The sequence below is a fragment of the Chionomys nivalis genome, chromosome 19 (genome assembly GCF_950005125.1).
Source record: "Chionomys nivalis chromosome 19, mChiNiv1.1, whole genome shotgun sequence".
Lineage (NCBI taxonomy): Eukaryota > Metazoa > Chordata > Mammalia > Rodentia > Cricetidae > Chionomys > Chionomys nivalis.
In genome coordinates this window covers 53,527,899-53,546,963 of record NC_080104.1, presented here as the reverse complement: position 1 = coordinate 53,546,963, position 19,065 = coordinate 53,527,899, and the positions used below count along the sequence as shown (strand labels likewise).

Genomic DNA, 19,065 nt, shown 5'->3' with positions numbered 1-19,065 from the left:
AGGGAAAGTCCTTTAGCAATCTACTCCATGGCTCACCAGTAAAAATGTAAGCAATCATGAACAACAAATACGGCAGTGTCAGGAGCCATGTCCCCCCCAAAATTATTATAGGGAGCATTGCCCTGAGAAGTTTGCAGAGGGCTCCACTTCCCAATTGTATTGAGAATTGTTTTATTGACAAAGCCTATCCCATACCCAAATTAACTGTTAATAGAGAGCTATCTGTTAGCGGAACCCGCCTCACATTCCAAACTATCTAGAGAACTAGGTGTGTCAACTCGTGACTTCCTGACCAAGGAATCGTGACCTGACCCGTCGTAACCTCCTGGCCAACGACCTTGTGACCGGCTTGGACCACGCGGCAAGATCCCGTGCCCCAGCCCCCCAAGCTCTCTGTCCTCATCCAGGGGCTATATAAGCTGTAACAATGACTCTAATAAACGGAGGCTTTGACAAGAACTATGCTTGGCCTTCTTCCTCTCTCTTGCCCACGTCTTTCAGGTGGTACCTCTCCGTGACCCTGGAATAACTGACCAGCCAGGCAGGTTACAGACCCTAGACAGAGTAACTCGCCAAGGCGGTCTACACGGCAGTAGCAGAATTACCAAGACAGGTGGTGAGGAATACTCGCAATAACCAGGAATCCAAGACAGTGTAGAAACTGGGACAGCAAGAAATAAGCAGAGACACATTTGAGAGAAATCAGTTGTGAGTTGAAAGCAGAAAAAAAGAAAAAGAAAAAAAGAGGGAGACAGAATTGCTTCCTGTTCTCAAGGTAAACCCAGATGCCCTAAGTTTGATTCCCAGGATGGTAGAAGAAATCAACTCCCAAGAGCTGTCCTAACTTCCACAAGTGTTGGCATGCATCCTCAACAATAATTAAGTGTATAAAAAAACCCACAATATTTCTAACTTTTAATATATCTCTTAAAAAATTTTGGGAAGGGTATCTAACCTAGGCTAGCCTGGAACTAAGTAGCAAGCCCTGAACTCAACCATCTGCCTCAGCCTCTCAAGTGCTGGCACAACCTCAAGGAAGTGGTTTCCAGCACCAAGTAGGGATCCTGTTAGAAACGCAGACTCACTCTGTCCGTCTGCAATCTCCATGGAGTTCTACAGAGGTAATGGCTAGGGCGAATTCTAGGTTTGCTTTTAGCTGGGCATGGTGGCACAGACCTTCAGTCATGGCACTCTGGAAGCAGATGGAGTGCATGTCTGAATCTGAGGCCACTTGGTCTCAACTGTCCCCCCACCCACTCCCACCTTATTTTGCAACCCAGTCACTCTGAGGGTAGAAGGCACTGCTGCTGGCGTGTACAGATGTTACCATTTCACCACATAAACAGCTAGCGACTATGTCCATCCATGATGGCTTAGCTTATGCTCGATTCCAACCCTGAGAGAGCCAATATATGTCAAGTTGGTAAAGGCAACAAATCAATTACTAAAGCTGACATGAAACTAAATGAAAATGAAAATTGTTAAGGTGGTTGGCTGCAGTTGTGTGGTAAAGAAATATGGCCAAATACATAAACAAATAATCTTAGGCCAAGGATCTCAAAGAGTACTACAAATATAAGAAGTGAACAAAGAAAAAGAAACAAAAACTGACCCCTTTCCTCTTGAGTGTTTATTATAGCTCCATTCCAGAATGAGTCCCTGGCAACACTTTCTTCCCAACAGTTGAATGATTCAGGTTGTTTTCCCATGCTTCTGTCAAATACTCACTTTGCATATCTTATCCTCCCTTGCTATCCTCGTCATGTTAATAATTAATGTGCTAATCAATCCCAAGATGCTAACTACACTGCGCGGAGCCAGTAGAACAGCCAGTCAGGGGTCCCCAGGAGCCTCTAGATTATTTTTAGTATCAGAAGACTGTCCTCAAATGCTGCGGGGCTAGGGTGTGAGACATCTTCACAGGTCAGGTTGATGGCAGTCCACAAAGGTTAACTGAGTAAAGGGCCACACGGAGTGCAGGAGTCAGAGAACACAATTATGGGAGTGTCTGAGTTAGCCTTCTCTTGGCTCAACTGGGAACAGTTCTTATCAATAAATGTCATTTGAAAAGTACTGGAGGGGGCTGGAGAGATGGCTCAGCGGTTAAGAGCATTGCCTGCTCTTCCAAAGGTCCTGAGTTCAATTCTCAGCAACCACATGGTGGGTCACAACCATCTGTAATGAGATCTGGTGCCCTCTTCTGGCCTTCAGGCATACACGCAGACAGAACACTGTATACATAGTAAATAAGTAAGTAAGCAAATAAATAATATAAACAAAATGAAAAGTACTGGCATTGTCCCAGTGCGTGTCCGAGGGTGTCAGATTTTAACCCGTTGCCAATGCAAACTACAGATCGAACAGAGAGTTCTTATTTCCTTAAAAACAAAACAAACCCTCACAGAAACAAACCACAAAACAACCAATTTTATTAAGCTTAACAGTTTCTCTGGTACAAAGAGAAATAGCAAAAGAAAACCTACGACGTATGCACATGTAACCCCCCCCAATAACCTAACAGAGTTAAAGACAAAGTTCTCTTCAACAGAGAAAGTTATCTTCGCTTCTGGAAGATGTTTCCACGCCCCATTCCACGTCCTCTTCCTCTTGCAGCCACTGAAAGGAAAGAGAGAGATCAGAGTGGTTGGGAACGCTCAAGACATGGTAGAGACTGGCGTCAGCTCTGGGAGGAACCTAAAGGCCACCTGAACCAACATTACCCTAATCACTACCAGTCACAGGGGGCGGGGGAGGAAGAGGAGCGGACGTTGGCACTGACACCTGGTAGCAGGGTGGTAGGTAGTGCTGACAGTAGTCTACGTACAGCAGAAAAGACACTCTCAGGACTGGCCCACGGGAGGGGGGGACAGCCATTACAGGTGCATTCAATTCACTTTGTAAGGGAAGGAAAGGGACATGTACCTGTGTGTATGAACAGAGAGAAGACAGGAAAACCTCAAGTATTCTTCACGTACTACCCACTCCTTTGTTTCTTGAGGCAAAGGCTCTCACTGGCCTCAAGCTTGACATGTAGGCTAGACTGGCTGGCTAGGATGCCCAGGGATCCACCTTGGTCTTCTCAGTGCTGGGGTTACAAGCAGGTGACACCATGCACGGACTGAGCTCAGGTAGTCATACTGTATGGCAAGTATGACTGAGCTATACTACCCTGGCTCTCAATTTGTTTTTGAAACTCTCAAACACGTATACTTAAGTGGTAGCATCTGTTAATTCTGGGTAAGGGGTTTTATTACTGAGTTTTTCTGCACAAAAGAAATGCTTAATAACAAAAACAAACTAACACTACCCTTAAAAATGCACAGGACCCCCACTCTGGAACCCAAAGTGCCTAGGAGTCTGATGGGAACCTATACACCTGCTGATAGGGACCAGAGCCAGGTCTGGGAAAAGCACAGGTGCCTGCAGCAGCCGTCAGCAAGGCTGAGAAACTCACTGCCCGGGTGACAACATTTGACTGGCAAAGACGGGACAGCTGGTGTCACTGTGACAGCAAGAGCAGCCCTCCTGGCAGCAAAGGAGAAAACGTCTCTCTTACACTTTTTTGTATTTATTCGTATTTTGTGCTTGTAGAGGTCAGAGGACAACTTCTGTCAGGCTTATGTGACAACCACCTTTATCCTCAAGCCATCACTGGTCCCAAGATTTTCTTATCAGCTTTTTTAGAATTCTTAAAACCAAACCAAACAAACAAACAAACAAAAAAAACAACAAAAACCCAAACCATTCTATCTTTAAACACAGAAGCTACCTCAGACATAAAACATGTAAAATACACTAAGGGAGGACCTAAGGCCTTTTATTTATTTTTTTAATATTTTTTTTATTTATTATGTATACAATATTCTGTCTGTGTGTATGCCTGCAGGCCAGAGAAGGGCACCAGACCCCATTACAGATGGTTGTGAGCCACCATGTGGTTGTCGGGAATTGAACTCAGGACCTTTGGAAGAGCAGGCAATGCTCTTAACCACTGAGCCATGTCTCCAGCCCCCCCCCCCCAAGGCCTTTTATGCATCAAATCTTTTCCCGACACCAATGTATTTCCTTAGGACTATGCTTTTATACCTAATAATGCGGCAGAACTTTTCAGGAACCCAAATATAAACCATAATTAGGCTAGCCTCCAAGAGCAGCTTAGCAGTCACTGGGGGACAGTGTGATTACACTGCTGGTATGTGTCAAAGGAGGAATTTAATGTCAAGTTTAAGAAAATTCGAAACAAGGAATGGCAAGATGGTTCATTAAGTAAAGGTGCTTGTTGCCAATCCTGCCGCCTAAGTTCAACTTCCAGAAAGCCCATGGTGGAAGGGGAGAACTGACTCTGACCAGTTGTCCTCTCATCACCACGTGTCCCCTACCCCACAAATAAGCTAATTCACGCAATTTCAAAAATTAACAAAAAGAGTCAGACAGTGGAAGCACACACCTTTAATCCCAGCACTCAGGAGGCAGAGGCAGGTGGATCTCTGTGAGTTTGAGGCCAGCCTGGTCTACAGGACAGCCAAGCTACAGAGAGAAACCCTGTCTCAGGAAACAAAAACATCAATCTGTTGTTGTGGCTATAAGGCTAACACTGTGAGTGATCCTGTCCTAGCTGCACACTCTTTTGGGAGGTGAGAACCGTAAAGAAAGTGGATGGAAGAGAGAAACTCCAGGGAAGCGCTCTCAGGAACCCATGTTGAGCTCGGGTTCCCAGTGAAGCTGCAAGGCCAGCTGTGTTCCTAAACAACCCCAATAGCTCACTGGTTCATCAAGACAGACTCGAGTGGATCTCTGGTTTGTTGTTCCCCTTTCTATCTTGGGTAATTGAGGGGCATGGGGGAAGGGAGGAGGGGCGGGCAGGCAGGATATATCACATACAACTCTAGGAATGCAATGGTACTGTTTTAGGTGTCACTCCCCATCCTCACTAGACCAGAGCAAGGCCTCAAAGAGAGCCTTGGACAGAATTTCTGAAAAGGAAGGACCTTCACTATAGGACTATTTCACTTAAGACAGGGCTCTCTCTGCCTGCCTCTCCAGGGTCTTGCTATGTAGCTCAGGATGGCCTTTTCGCCCAGGTCTCTTGAGTGCTGGGATAAGTGTGAAGGAATCTGTATTACGCCCCCCTATGGAGAGATTAGGAATTTTACTAACTCTGTGATAGGATCAAGTAAGACAAGAAAGATAATGGGGAAAAGCCCCCATTACCAAGGATTTCTCAAGCCTGGGAGTAGGACAGGATGGGGTATATCGTCATGTGTGGAGGGCTTTTCCCTAAAAGGAAGAGGGTAAGGATTCTCCAGCCAACCCCAGAAGCACCTACCTTGGGCCTTCAGGATAGCAGCTTTCCCTCTGCCAGCTCCAGAGCCTTGGTTCTTATTTTTCATGCTCTTTAACATCGGTGCATTTTTCAGCATGTCAGGCAAAATCAGAAATCGGATCTTGCTGCCACGGATGTATACCTGTTCCAGCTGTGCCACTCGGCCATCTCTGTAGGTGACTGTGATGTTGGACATCTGGAAGGGAATCATCAGCTTAGTTGTAAAGGTCAGAGCACTGAAGCACACAAAGCGAAGGAGCTTTAACCGGAGTGAGTTTAGAACACAAAAGCCTGGCACCAGCATAAAAGGTCAGACAAGGGGCTGGAGAAATGGCTCAGCAGTTGAGAGAACCGTGTGCTCCTCTAGAGGACCCGGGCCCAATTCCCAACACCCACATGGCAGATCACACTGTCTGTTATTCCAAGTGCAGGGGACCCATAGTACCAGACACATATGTGGTGCACACTTGTACACACACACACGCACACACACACAAAGTAAAAGCAAAATACCCACACACATAAACTAGAATAAATAAATCTAAAAAAAAGAAAAAGCCACAAAAAGCCAGACAAAGCTGTGAAACAGCACTTCAATGGCTGGCACTTCCCTGTGCACTTGCATTTCACAGAAACGTCAGGGTTATGAGTTCTCCCAATTTTACAGATTACAGCCAAACAAAACCCATGTCAAACAGCTGATATGCAGGAGACACCAGGCTTGAATCACTGAGCTCAGATGCAGAGCCCAGCTTGCACTGCTTCCTGGGTAGCCTGTGAGTGACGGTGACAGTCTTTCTAACTTCATGCCAAACTGCAGCCTCTCATGGACCTGCTGGCACTGCATCCGGAAAGGCACCTTCATGGTCTTAAGTATGCACCAGATATAATTCTCTTAGTAGATATTAGGAGGCAGATGAGGAGGGACTGAGACGTGAAGATGGCAGCGCCTACTCCCAGCGCCTGCACAGGAGAGGAAGACTCAAGCACGCAGGCTGAAGCAGCACATCTGCACAGCACTGGGGACACGTCAGAGACAAGAGACCACTTGGGTTTGTGGACGGAGACAGCTAGGCAGTACTTTGGGAGGACCCGTGTGCCAGCACACACTTCTCGATGTTTACACTGCACACTGAGCATACCTCCCTACCCGTTTCCCCCTCCCTTTCTTTCTCTGCCTCTTCTCCCCGTCCCTGGCCCTCCTCCAAAACAACGTCACTTCTTTCATTTCTCATGTACACACACAATTCTATGTGAATACAAAATTTAGGAACTGCAAATGAGAAAAAAAATCTAAGACTGGGTTAATTTGCTTAATGCTCATCTTCGGCTGCATCATCCCCCAGGACTGTCTTCTCTGTCTTACACTCTCCTGCTCTTTCTAAATGGCCAGGAGGTCTCTGCTGAAATACCAACAGTGAAAAACAAAACCAAAACACATCAGTACTGAGGCTGTCCCTGCTTTATCTGAGCAACAGGAATGGTTTCTAGGATTTCAAACCACTGTTTTTGTTCTACATTTAAGGGCAAGGGGGCCCCAGTTTCCCACCAATCAGAAGCAGGCCTCCTATCGCCATTTCCTTAAAAATCCCACAGTTCCTAAGTCCTTGCCAGTTTCCTGGACACACTTGAGCCTCTGCTACCACAAGTAAGTAGTTATGGTTGGCTCACCCAATCGGAGAACCTGGATTCCAATAACTTCAATTCCAGGCATATTTGTGACTCTATAGGAGATACCGGAGTGGCCTGACCATCTCCAGTGCAATTTAGCTTTGCCTTCTTGCAGAGGTGTAACCCTGAGCACAGCTTCAGAATTTTCTGAGTCCCACTTCCCTCCCTCCCCTACTCAAGGAAATACAATACAACAAAAGTCAACATGAATACAGACAGCAAGCAAATGACAATGACTCCAGATAACTGACTTCATACCATGAGACCCTATGGGAGACAGTACAACCTGTCAGAGGCAGATCTGTCCCCAAAGGCCCACACCTGTACTCACTCTATCCTTCCACACAAAGTCACACTGCCTTCATGTTCCATTCCCTATCTGAAAATGTGACAGACTACCTTCCTGGAACTGTTAAAAAAAAAAAAAAAACAATTAAACAAGGCAAAGTATGTCTAAATGTTATCTCAATCACCTAGGACACAACAAACCCAGTAATGTTTACCTAATCAGAGTTAGGATGTCTATTTGGGGTATGTACGATAGTTAAGCCTAATCTCCCTCCCTACTCAGCACCTCCCCACTGTGCCTTGAGAATCTCCATGAGACTGTCACACAGATCCAACAAGACTTAAACCAGGTACTTCCACTAATGTCCTATGAGGCTCTCAATGTCACCGACAAATACTCTAGCACTGAATACTCTTACTGCTCTAATGCGTTCCTGCCCAGCTGATGAACAAATGGTAGCACAGTCCCAGGAGGGCCCCGTGTTTGCATAAAGACAAAGGCATCATCTTTTTAGCAATAGGTTTATATTAATTACATTTAAAAATACTTATTTATTTTATTCAAGCATATTGTGTGGGTAACTACAGAAGCCAGGGGCAATGAGGCTAAGATCCACCAGTGCTAGGGACCCAACACGGGTTCTCTGGAAGAACAAGTGCTCTTAACTCCTGAGCCATTTCTCCAGGCAAACACTTGGGTTTTACTGAAAGTCAGGCAGGAACGTAAGAGTTTATGGTTTTCCTAAAAAGCCACAGTAAATAATACAGACTAGATATTCAAGTGAAATGCCATCTGTGGACCAGCATGGAGAGAACATGATGCAGGCTTGCGAAGCAATGCGGGAGTGTGTAATATGGTATTTTGCCCATGGTTCTGGCCTCATAAATCCTTTTTTAAGGACAGTCCACAAAAGCTAGAATTCCTCTTTCCTCAGTTGGTAGGGAAACTCTAATTCCAGTCTGTCTTTCTGCTCCGGAGTTGTCTGTAAGTAAATTCCCACGACCTTCATTTTAGAAAGAGTTATGCCTGGGCTAGAGTTCAGTAGTATATCATTCGCCTGCCGTGTGCAAGGCCCTGGGTTCCATCCCAGGGAAACACTGAGGACAACAGAAGCCCTGTCTACGTACTTAGCCCATTAGCATGAGTTCATACTCCTTTGATGTTGTCATCCAGATCACTCTTTTACCTGGCAATCCATGGGTAGTCAGTCCTGCCTATTTAATTAAGCTTCCATAAAGCCCGAAGGGACGTGCTTTGGAGAACTTCCAGAGAGCTGAACAAGGGCAAGGTTCCAGAGAAGCATGAAAACTGAGTCCCTGCCCCCAGGCCCTTCTTGACACATCTGTATCCTCTGTTCTACCCTCTACAAGAAACCTGTAAATGCACTTCCCTGAATTCTGTGAGCTGCTTAAACAAAGGTTGACGAGACCTAAGAAGAGGATAGTAGGAACACCGACTTAAACCTGGTCAGAAGCACCGCTTAGTTAAAACAAACTGGGGCTTTCACTGGTGTCTAAGGAGAGGATACTCTTGAGGACTGAGACCTCAATCAGTGAATCAGTGACAGTCCCTGTAGCATCAGAACTGAGCTAAATGAGGGGGCGCCCAATTACCATTGCTGCACAACTGACTTCTTTCTCAGCATGTGGGGATACTTTCTTGCATCAGTGCCAGAAGTGACCCGCTTTTTTTTAAAAATATTTATTTATTACGTATACAATATTCTGTCTGCATGTGTGCCTGGACCCCATTACAGATGGTTGTGAGCCACCATGTGGTTGCTGGGAATTGAACTCAGGACCTTTGGAAAAGCAGTCAGTGCTCTTAACCTCTGAGCCATCTCTCCAGCCCCCTGATCCGCTTTTTTTTGTTGTTATTTTTTCTTTTTTTTAGATTTATTTATTATGTACACAGTGTTCAGACTCCATGTATGACTACAGGCCAGAAGAGGGCACCAGATCTCATTACAGATGGTTGGGAGCCACCATGTGGTTGCTGGGAATTGAACTCAGGACCTTCTGAAGAGCAGCCAGTGCTCTTAACCTCTGAGCCATCTCTCCAGCCCTGTTGTTATTTTTTCAAGGCAGGGTTTCTCTTCCTGGCTGTCCTGGAACTTGCTCTGTAAACCAGGTTGGTCTTGAACTCACAGAGATTCACCTGCCTCTGCCTCCCGAGTGCTGGGATTAAAGGAGTGCGCCACCACTGTCCAGCGTGACCCGTTTTGAAAGAACAGGGGACACTGAGTCTCAGAGGTGGGTCCTCCTTTTCTGTATGACCATAACTGCCAGAACTGCAAACATGCTAAAAGCACACACCCTCGTTGGATATTCATTCAATCGCCACCGATGCTACTACACTATGAAGTGATTCAACCTCTCTATCTTTGTTCTTAGGAAATACACAAAAATGTTAGAGTAAAGGAGTACAAAAAACACAACTCCTTGAAAATAGATCATATAGCCTAAACTGTTTTTCTTTTTCCCCTCAAGCTAAAGAGCTTATGTTATCCACAAACTTTAATCGCACAGCCACAAATGGTGCTATTTACCTGTGGTCCCAGTGACTGGGAAACTGAGGCAAGATGATTCCAAGTTTCAGGCTGGCCTGGGCCATACAGCAAAACTGTCACAAAAAACCCACACTGTGCTGAGAAATCTCAAACTTTCCTGGTGTCAGTTACATGCAGTGCTTTGCTTTTTCAAGCTGACCTAATCCTGTATAAGTTTCTTGTAGGTTATAATTTTTTTAGGATAACAATTCCATGCAGATCATTTATCTACAGAGGGGTTTGTCACAGCCAAGCAGACAGAACAAACAGCGCCCTTGTGGTCCTCAAAGCAGCATTTTAGCTTCTGTAGAACCTGCTTACTCCATTGCATTTTCCCACTCAAATTTCTAAGAATTTCATCTCTTGATGTATGATGAAAGAAGTTTATTATTCTCTTCTTAGATTATATTTACTGGCATTATGATAATAAACTGAACACATGCTGATCATTTTCTCTTCAGAGTCTCATTATGGTGCTTTGGGTAGCCTCAAACAGTCCTCCCGCCTCAGTGTCCGAGAAAAATAATAAAAAATAACTACATGAGCTGGTAGAGAACTTGCCTAGCATGGGTGAAACCCTAGCACCGCATAAAGTCAGCCATGATGAGTGTTGCTGTGATTTTGTTCAGATAACTACAGAACCCAGAAAAACTGTTCCTGTATAACATACTGATATTTTTTAAATAAATAAAAGTGAAATAAAATTTGATTTTTAGAAAGTTTAATTGTTCTTTCCAAAGTTAAACTTTGGAAAAGTATCCCAGTTTAAAGTGCTAACAGCCACATGGATCTAGAAATGTTAAATGTAATTTCGTGTAAAAGTAACATACTGACTGTATCACCTAATTACCTATATAAGGTCTTTTCTACAGAGTTGATTATAGAAACTAATAAAATATTCTACAGATAATGAAAAACAAAACAAAATAAGCATGTTAGCACACACTTGTAATCCCAGAACTTGGGATGTAGAGATGGTGTGTGTGGTGTGTGTATGAATTTCAAAGCCTGCTATATTGTAAATTTAATTATAATTAATTTAGCTCTAGTAAGAGAAATACTGGTTTTCAGAGTTTTCCTTACTAAAATCAACACTGAAAGGAACACACGACAACGCAACTTTCTCATTTTGAACTGGCAGCAGAATTGCTGTAGACAGACAGATGGACCAAGTCACTTCCAGGAAGAACATACTAACCAGCAGCCCAGCGAAGACCCCTTCAGCAGCCTAACTTTGTTTCCAAAGTTGGGTTATTAGTGCGATCTATAAGGAATAATCAGCACATTATCAATAAGATCATTTTTTGTTGTTTTTTTTCAAGACAGGGTTTCTCCGTAGCTTTGGAGCCTGTCTTGAAACCTAGCTCTTATAGACCAGGCTGGCCTCAGACTCACAGAGATCCACTTGCCTCCCGAGTGCTGGGATTAAAGGTGTGCACCACCACTGCCCTGCTGAGCTCATTATTTTTGTATGTTAAATGTCTATACACACACACACACACCTTTCCTCTGAATCATCCATTTTATGACTATATTCACTTTTAACTGGAATAGTAATACTGACATATGTCCTAGGGTTTCTGTTGCTGCGAGGATACACCATGACCACAGCAAATCTTACAAGGAAAACATCTTTAATAATTTACTTTTATGTTATGTACACTGGTATTTTGTCTGCATGTTATGCCTGTGAGGGTGTTAGATCCCCTGGAACAGGAGGTACAGACAGCTCTGAGCTGCCATGTGGGTGCTGGGAATTGGACCCGGGTCCTCTGGAAGAGAAGCCAGTGCTCTTAACTGCTGAGCCATCACTCCAGCCCATTTTCACCATGGCAGGGAGCATGGTGCAGGCAGGCAGATGTGGTACTGGAGAAGTAGCTCAGAGTCCTACAACTTGCAGGCAACAGGAAGTCAATTGAGACACTGGGTGGTATCCTGACCATAGGATACCTCAAAGCCTACCCCTCCAACAAGGCCATACTCACTCCAACAAAGCCATACCTCCTAGTAGGGCTACTCCCTATAAGATTATGGGGGCCAATTACATTCAAACTATCACATTGGTAAAAACTATATATATAATACAGCAACCTTCCATTGTGAAAAATTATACAATGTCCTTGGTATTAGCATCCTAGAATATGGTTTAGAATAGATCATACAGTAAAAATTATAAAGTTGGTCATGATTATAATAATCACTTATAATCATAAAACCCCTGGGAGGCTGCTGTAGGAAGTCTTACAGCTTGTGGTTGGTTACCTGCCTACTGGGGCGTGGCCTCTTATAAGTCGAAGACGTAGAGCATGCATCCGCTCTCTTTGCTCTCTTTCTGGCTGCTGGATTCGGTTTCTGGTCTCCATTCAAGCGGAGGATTGGAGGATTCTGATTTGTGAGTCTACCCCTAAATAAACAACCATCTGTTTCTCAATTCTGAGCTAGTGTGAGTGTTTTTTTTTTTTTGGTTTTTCGAGACAGGGTTTCTCTGTAGCTTTGGAGCCTGTCCTGGAACTCCCTTTGTAGACCAGGCTGGTCTCGAACTCACAGAGATCCGCCTGCCTCTGCCTCCCGAGTGCTGGGATTAAAGGAGTGCGCCACCACCGCCCTCCCTGTGAGATTTCTTTTAAGCGTCCTTCTTCAGGAGGCAGAGATAGGGAAGTCAATAAATTTAAGGACAGCCTTGGGTTTGAAGAGATGAAAAAATAAAACACCCCCACCCCACAAAAACAAACAAACAAAAAAAGGGCAGAGAGATGACTCAGCACTTTGGGCTCTTTTAGAGCACTAGTATTCAGGAGACTCAAAGCTTCATCTTAAAGCTTTTAGAGTTTTAGGGCTAGAGAGATGGCTCAGAGGTTAAGAGCACTGGCTGTTCTTCCAGAGGTCCTGAGTTTAATTCCCAGTAATCACATTGTGACTCACAACCATCTGTAGTGAGAGCTGGTGCCCTCTTCTGGCCTGCAGGCAAAATAATGTATACATAATAAATAAATAAAATCTTAAAATATTTTAAAAAAGCTTTTAGAGTTTTAATTTTTCTCCTTAAAAACTGCATGTATTTGTGTATATATGTGCACATGTTTACATGCCACAGGTATGTATGTGGTGGTCAGAATCAGTTCCCTTCCTCTACATACTTTCAAATGACACAAACATGTACAAACTATGCTAAAACAACGTTCTGTGTGTGTGTGTGGGGGAGTTGCTCAGTGCTTCCTTAGCAAGTGCCAAGGCTCTCGGGAGCCTAAAAGAGGCAGATTTTTACATAGTGATTGATGTTGGTAAGAACATCATTAAAACAAAAGGATTTGTTTACTCATTTAATGTGTATGCATGTATGTGCATCACAAGTGTGCAGGTGCCCTCTGAGGCCAGAAGGACATTAGATCCCCTGGAACTGGACAGGACAGATGATAGTGAACTGCCATGTGGGTGCTGAGAATTGAACCCAGGTCTTCTTTTTTTTTTTTTCCCCCCGAGACAGGGTTTCTCTGTGGTTTTGGATCCTATCCTGGAACTAGCTCTTGTAGACCAGGCTGGTCTCGAACTCACAGAGATCCGCCTGCCTCTGCCTCCCGAGTGCTGGGATTAAAGGCGTGCGCCACCACCGCCCAGCTGAACCCAGGTCTTCTTAAAGAGTAACCAGTGTCCCCAACCTCTGATTCATCTCTCCAGCACCCAAGAACATCATTTAATAGGATCTACTATATCTGAATGCCAGAGAAATTTGGACCTCATGTATCTCACCTGAATGTACACCTGAATGTACCTTTATTAAGCACAGGCATTCAGGTTTACAGTCTTAAGTACCAGTCGCTTGGTTTTCTAATTAAGTTCGGCTGCACCATGGCCCATTTCTTTATTTGAAGCTACCATATAAATGGACGGGCATAGCTAAGTAGTGAGAACACTTGCTGGATTCTAGTGCTAGCACTGCAAAAAGAATATCCTATTACATTATTTTTCTAAGCCATATTCATTTAAATACACACAGTTAAAGAAGTCTATGTCAATACACCGAGATAAGGAAGTGGTTATGACGGAATCCTTGCAGCTTCCCAAATCTGTCAGTTTTGTGGCGTTGTTTTGAGACAAGGTGTCACAAAATCCAGGCTTGCCTTGAATTTGTGGTGATTCCTCTGCCTCAGTTTTCCTGAATGCTGGGATTACCACTGTGTATGCAGAGAAGGTGTTTGGAGGACATCCTCATTTCTAAAGGACTATGGACCAGGAAGGAGACAGCAGGGGAACCTGCAGGAGTCATCACAGTCCCAGAGATGCACGAGTGAAGTGTTCAGCTGGGGTTTGTTCTACACCGCAATGTGCTCAGGCTCTGGTGAACCTAATGAAGTCTCATCATCTGGATATGGGCAGTATTATGGGCTAGATTGTGTTCCTACAAAAATTAGGACATCATGAAGTCCTAATTCCTAGTACCTCAGAGTGCAGCCATGTTCACAGACTCTACGAGTAAATCAAAATGAGCATTCATCTGTTATCACCGATTTTGGAGGGGACAGAGGGCCAGGGAGACACAAAGCTTACACACAAGACACACTACTTTCCAAGTTGCAACCTGATAATACCAAGATCTGTGACTGCACCATGTGGGCTGCACTTCTGAGAATGTCAGTCATCTAGTTAGACAAATTCCTATTATAGTTGCTGTCTGAGACCCTCATGCCTCAGTGAATTGTTTAAATAAAGCACCATAACAAAGACATTAACAGTCACTATCCAAATATTTCACTCTACTCACAAAACTAAACGCCCTAAAACAAAGATGTCTTAATTGACAGGGCTGGACCCATGAAAGTGACACTTCCCCAAAGCAGACAGGTCAGGATCTTGACAGCACTAAGTTGGCTACACCTCCCAGAAAATTCCTGTGGAAGGCAACCAAGCAGTACAGGACTTCAAAGAGTCTTGACAGCTGGGTGGCATAGCACCTGCTTGTAATTACAGAACTGATAATGAGGCAGGAGGATCAAGTGTTTAAGGCCAACTTGGGCTCTCTATATAAAGAGAGCTTGTCTGAAAAGCAAAATCCCAAACTGGAAAAGGGATTTAGCGATTACTTAACCTACCATGCCTGAAGCAGTGAGTTCCATCCCCAGCAGTGAGGAAACAGCGGCACACAGCACACCACCCAGCTCTAAACTAAATCTTGTTTTAGTTCGCTTTCTATTGCTGTAATAAACACCCCAGCCAGAAGCAACATGGCATACACATCCTGATCACAGTTCATCACTGAAAAAGGAAAGGAAGGGACTCAAGCTGGCAGACACTGAAACAGAGACCACGGAGGAATGCTGTTTACTGGCTCATACTCAGCTATCTTTTCACACACAGATGCATGCGTGCATTGTTGCTGCTGTTTTGAGTCTTTCTATGTAGTCCTGGTTGTCCTCTAGCCCCTGCCTCCAAGGGGATTAAAGGCATGCACTACTATGCTCAGTCTTCAGCTACCTTCCTTACATCTCCCAGAAACAACTGCCTAGGAGTAGCATAGCCCATAATAGGCTGGGCCCTTTCACACAATCACTAAGCAGGAAATGTCCCAGACTCGCCTAGAGGATAATCTGATGGAGGCATTTTCATAACTGAGGTTCCCTTTTCCAAGAAAGACTACTCTAGCTTGTGTCAAATTGACAAAAGAATTCATCAGCACAGTTACAGTAGTTTAAATGAAAAGTATCCTCCACAGTTGCAAGTGTTTGCACGCTTGGCCCCCAGTTGGTGGTGAGCTGGTTTTTTTGGGGTGTGTGTGTTAGGGGATGCAGCCTTGCTGAAGGAAGAATGTCACTAGGGGCAGGCTTTGCAATTACCACCCCCCAACACTTCCAGATTGCACTCATTGCTTCAAGCTTTCTTTTCTTTTTTTGATTTTATTGAGTTCTACCTTTTTCTCTGCTCCCCTCCCTGCCTTTCTCCTCCTCTTCAACCCTCTCCCAAGGTTCCCATGCTCCCAATTTATTCAAGAGATCTTGTCTTTTTCTACTTCCCATGTAGATTAGATCCATGTTTGTCTCTCTTAGGGTCCTCATTGTTGACTAGGTTCTCTGGGATTGTGGTTTGTAGGCTGGTTTTCTATGCTTTATGTTTAAAAACCACTTATGAGTGAGTACATATGATAGTTGTCTTTCTGGGTTTGGGTTACCTCCCTCAAAATGATGTGTTCTAGCTCCATCCATTTGTCTGCAAATTTCAAGATGTCGGGTTTTTTTCTGTTGTGTAGTACTCCATTGCTTCAAGCTTTCTATTGAAAATATAGGTGCTCAGCTTTCTGCTTCTGTTACCATTTCTCTGGAACTGTGAGCCAAACTAAACTCCTTCTGACAGTGTGTTAGCATAGCTACAGGAAGTAACTCATACCCTAATGGCAATGGTCAGGCCACCTAACCCACAGGTATGGCCCTAAATAAGGAACTTTACCCTTCAAACCTTTCTTTTCTCTCACATGGAATATAGTAACAGGCACCATATATTCCAAGAGTTATAACACACAAAGCACCGAGCCAGCCCCTGCAAACACACAAGTCATCTGATCTCTGTAACAACTCCAAGCTATGGGTATTAGACCTGGAGCAGCCTGGGATATTACCTTTCCTCCCACTTCAGAAGACAACAGGCTGGGTGGAATATATGGAGCTACAGCCTCCAGCTGACATTCTCTAGATCCACCACAGATGGCACTCACTCCGAGGTAGCCACCCCACAGGCTGCCAGTGACTGACCACAGCAGAAACACCAGAGCTAATCCATCTCTGCCTCCTGAGACTCATCTCACTTAGATGAAACTTCCTCAGCATTAAGCTACAGTCTGAGGCTCTTTTTGCTCCATCGGCCTTCCTTTCCCTGGACTGAAAAGCTTTGGTGGTTAATATTATGAACGTGGTGAATTCAGAATTACTGAAGGGACAAGAACGTCTTTGTGGGATTATCCAGATTAGGCTGAGGTGAGGATTTCCAATTTACTGTGAATAAAAAGTGGAAACCGGGCTAAGCACAGGGACTCATCTGTTTCCTATCGGCAGAGTCACTGTGACCAGATGCCTTCTCAAATCCCTGCCACCATGACTTCCTCAGTGACAGACTGAATCCTCAAATTGAGAATCAATATAAACTCTCCTTCCTTACGTTGCTTTTGCCAGGTATTTGATCAAAGCAACAAGAGTAGTAACTAATTACTTATGTCCCTGCTCTCTCACCGTTATTCTTCATTGCCACTTCCCCAATAAGTCTCCTGTGTATTAATTGTCTTGGCATTCACAGCACAGAGGATCCAAAACAACTCCATCTTAACTTTATAAAGGAGAGAACAATTATGGTTTGGCTCAAATTTGATTCTGAAGCTCAAGTTCTTAACAGGAAAAACAAACAAAACCCCACACACCAAAACTCGGTAGTTACATCAGATAAGACTTTCTGCAAGAAAAAAATGCACACACAATAAGCTTTAGATTCTGTAAATTATAAATCTTGATGGAAAATGGACACTGGTTCTTGAGCCTGACTCTCCTATAAGAAGCGCCACTTCTTTCAAACAGGAGGAAACAGTTAAATAGGACTTGCTGCTTTAGAGACAGGGCCTTGACCTCTTGATCCTTGACCTCAGCCTCCCATATGCTGGGATCCACCTGCTAATACAGTTATGAGGCTGTCAAATGACTTTTCTGCCCCAAGCCTGAGTCTGTATTGACATACAAACAATTGCGGAGACTTCAAAAGAGTGTCCGGCACACATTAAGCACTCAGTGAGCTGTCGGATGAGAATAACTTCATCAAGACTCCCAAATGTTTTTTTTATCCCCCAGGATAGACGCCAGTTCCTTCACAGCCCCAGGGCAAAGCAAGGTACCTGGCAGTTCATGTTGTCCTCTGCTTCAATGAGCTTCCCTCGATAGACCTCTCCAGTGTTGGTCTCGCACGTCACGATGTGGCCCTCAGCCTCGTGCAAGACTTTAATTGGCACACCGATAGACATCTTGGCAGGACTCTTCCTGAGCTATAGCAGAAGAGGGAAAACAGTTATCTTTCAGAGCGTAAGGTCTGGCATCCCACAAGCTCTGCAAATGTGTCAGAGCTGTGTTTCCTGTGGAAGGCACCACCATGGCAAGTCCACGCAGCCATGAAGTGGGGAAGGATGGTTGGCTGGATGGAGGAAGCTAGTGGGAATGAAGAGTGTCCCTTTATATTCACCAAACTATGAAATGGACCCGAGGTGTAAATAATCACTGGCTCCCATTCAGTTATTCAAACAAAACGTAAATTAAAAATAAGTCCCCAGTCACACTAATAATATTCCAAGTGCCCAGCAACCACATTTGGCCAAAAGCCACAGTACCTTATAGTAGATACAGACCCAAACCCAGAGAAACTAGCGGAGGTTGTGATTTCAATTCGGCTTTGCTGCCTCACTAAAGGTGGGGACAAAGAATGAAGGCGCCCACAAAGTGATACAAACAGGAAATGCTCATCATGAGACCATCAGGACAAACGTTCGACTTTATCTCAGTAAAAGGCAGAGACTATACACAGGCTTCTATAATTCTGATGAGCATATCACCTATGTTCATGTGACTATAAGGATGCTAAACGCAGTCTCTCTTGGTGAGAAACCTTAGCTGCGTGGACTTTATGGCGAAAGCGGCAGCGAACTACAGCAGGGCTATAGCCGAAAGCTTAAAATAGCAGCATCTGCAAAGTGGATCGAACATAGAGCTTCTGCAGCAGAGCAAACTGTTATAACTTCTGCAGCAGCGTCGAGAGCATGAGAGGGCCAGTGCCGGGACGAGACTGGAGACAGGGATGCAAAGGACGTGGAAAACGATGATCCAGAGGGAAAGGCGGTCATTTGTAAGAAATAACTGCTTCCAACGTAAAAAAATCGGTGACTCGGAAAGGCTCAGAACGCGCAGGCTATGCGTAAATCAGTTAACCGATCCAAGCGCTAGCGAGACAGTGTTTGGATCGGCCTGGGCTTCTTCCCATCCACTCTGCCCCGCTGAACTCCTCGACAGGGTTCCTTCCTTCCCCTAATCCTCTAGGGGAGCCTCGCCCTCCTCTTACCCGTCAGTCGCCGCTCCTCGCCAAGAAACTGCAGGCTCCTTTACGGTTCTGGAAAAAACGTTAGAAAGCGAAGGCGTGAAGCGAGGGAATGGCGGTCCCCGGGTACCCAGAATACCACGCGCTCCCAGAATGCCGTGCGCAGGAATCCTCCTTTTCCTGCTT

At 44.7% G+C, this 19,065-nt stretch overlaps 1 protein-coding gene across 1 annotated transcript; it reads right to left on the bottom strand.

Annotated features, from left to right (window-relative positions):
* Positions 1-2,409: 2,409 nt before the first annotated feature.
* On the bottom strand, positions 2,410-19,042 carry Snrpd3 (small nuclear ribonucleoprotein D3 polypeptide). The gene is made up of 4 exons (XM_057751164.1): positions 18,904-19,042; positions 17,693-17,839; positions 5,327-5,519; positions 2,410-2,616 (listed from the first exon to the last, which is right to left on the bottom strand). The coding sequence occupies exons 2-4, from the start codon at positions 17,816-17,818 to the stop codon at positions 2,555-2,557; spliced, it is 381 nt and encodes a 126-aa protein (XP_057607147.1). The 5' UTR covers positions 17,819-17,839; positions 18,904-19,042; the 3' UTR covers positions 2,410-2,554.
* Positions 19,043-19,065: the final 23 nt, after the last annotated feature.

Bases quoted from the DNA above. Each gene is read 5' to 3' on its own strand.
- Snrpd3 (XM_057751164.1), bottom strand. From the start codon at position 17,818: ATGTCTATCGGTGTGCCAATTAAAGTCTTGCACGAGGCTGAGGGCCAC. The intron at 5,520-17,692 runs GTACCTTGCTTT...ATTCCCTTCCAG, and splicing joins AGGACAACATGAACTGCCAG to ATGTCCAACATCACAGTCAC. The intron at 2,617-5,326 runs GTAGGTGCTTCT...CTTTCCTTTCAG, and splicing joins TGCTATCCTGAAGGCCCAAG to TGGCTGCAAGAGGAAGAGGA.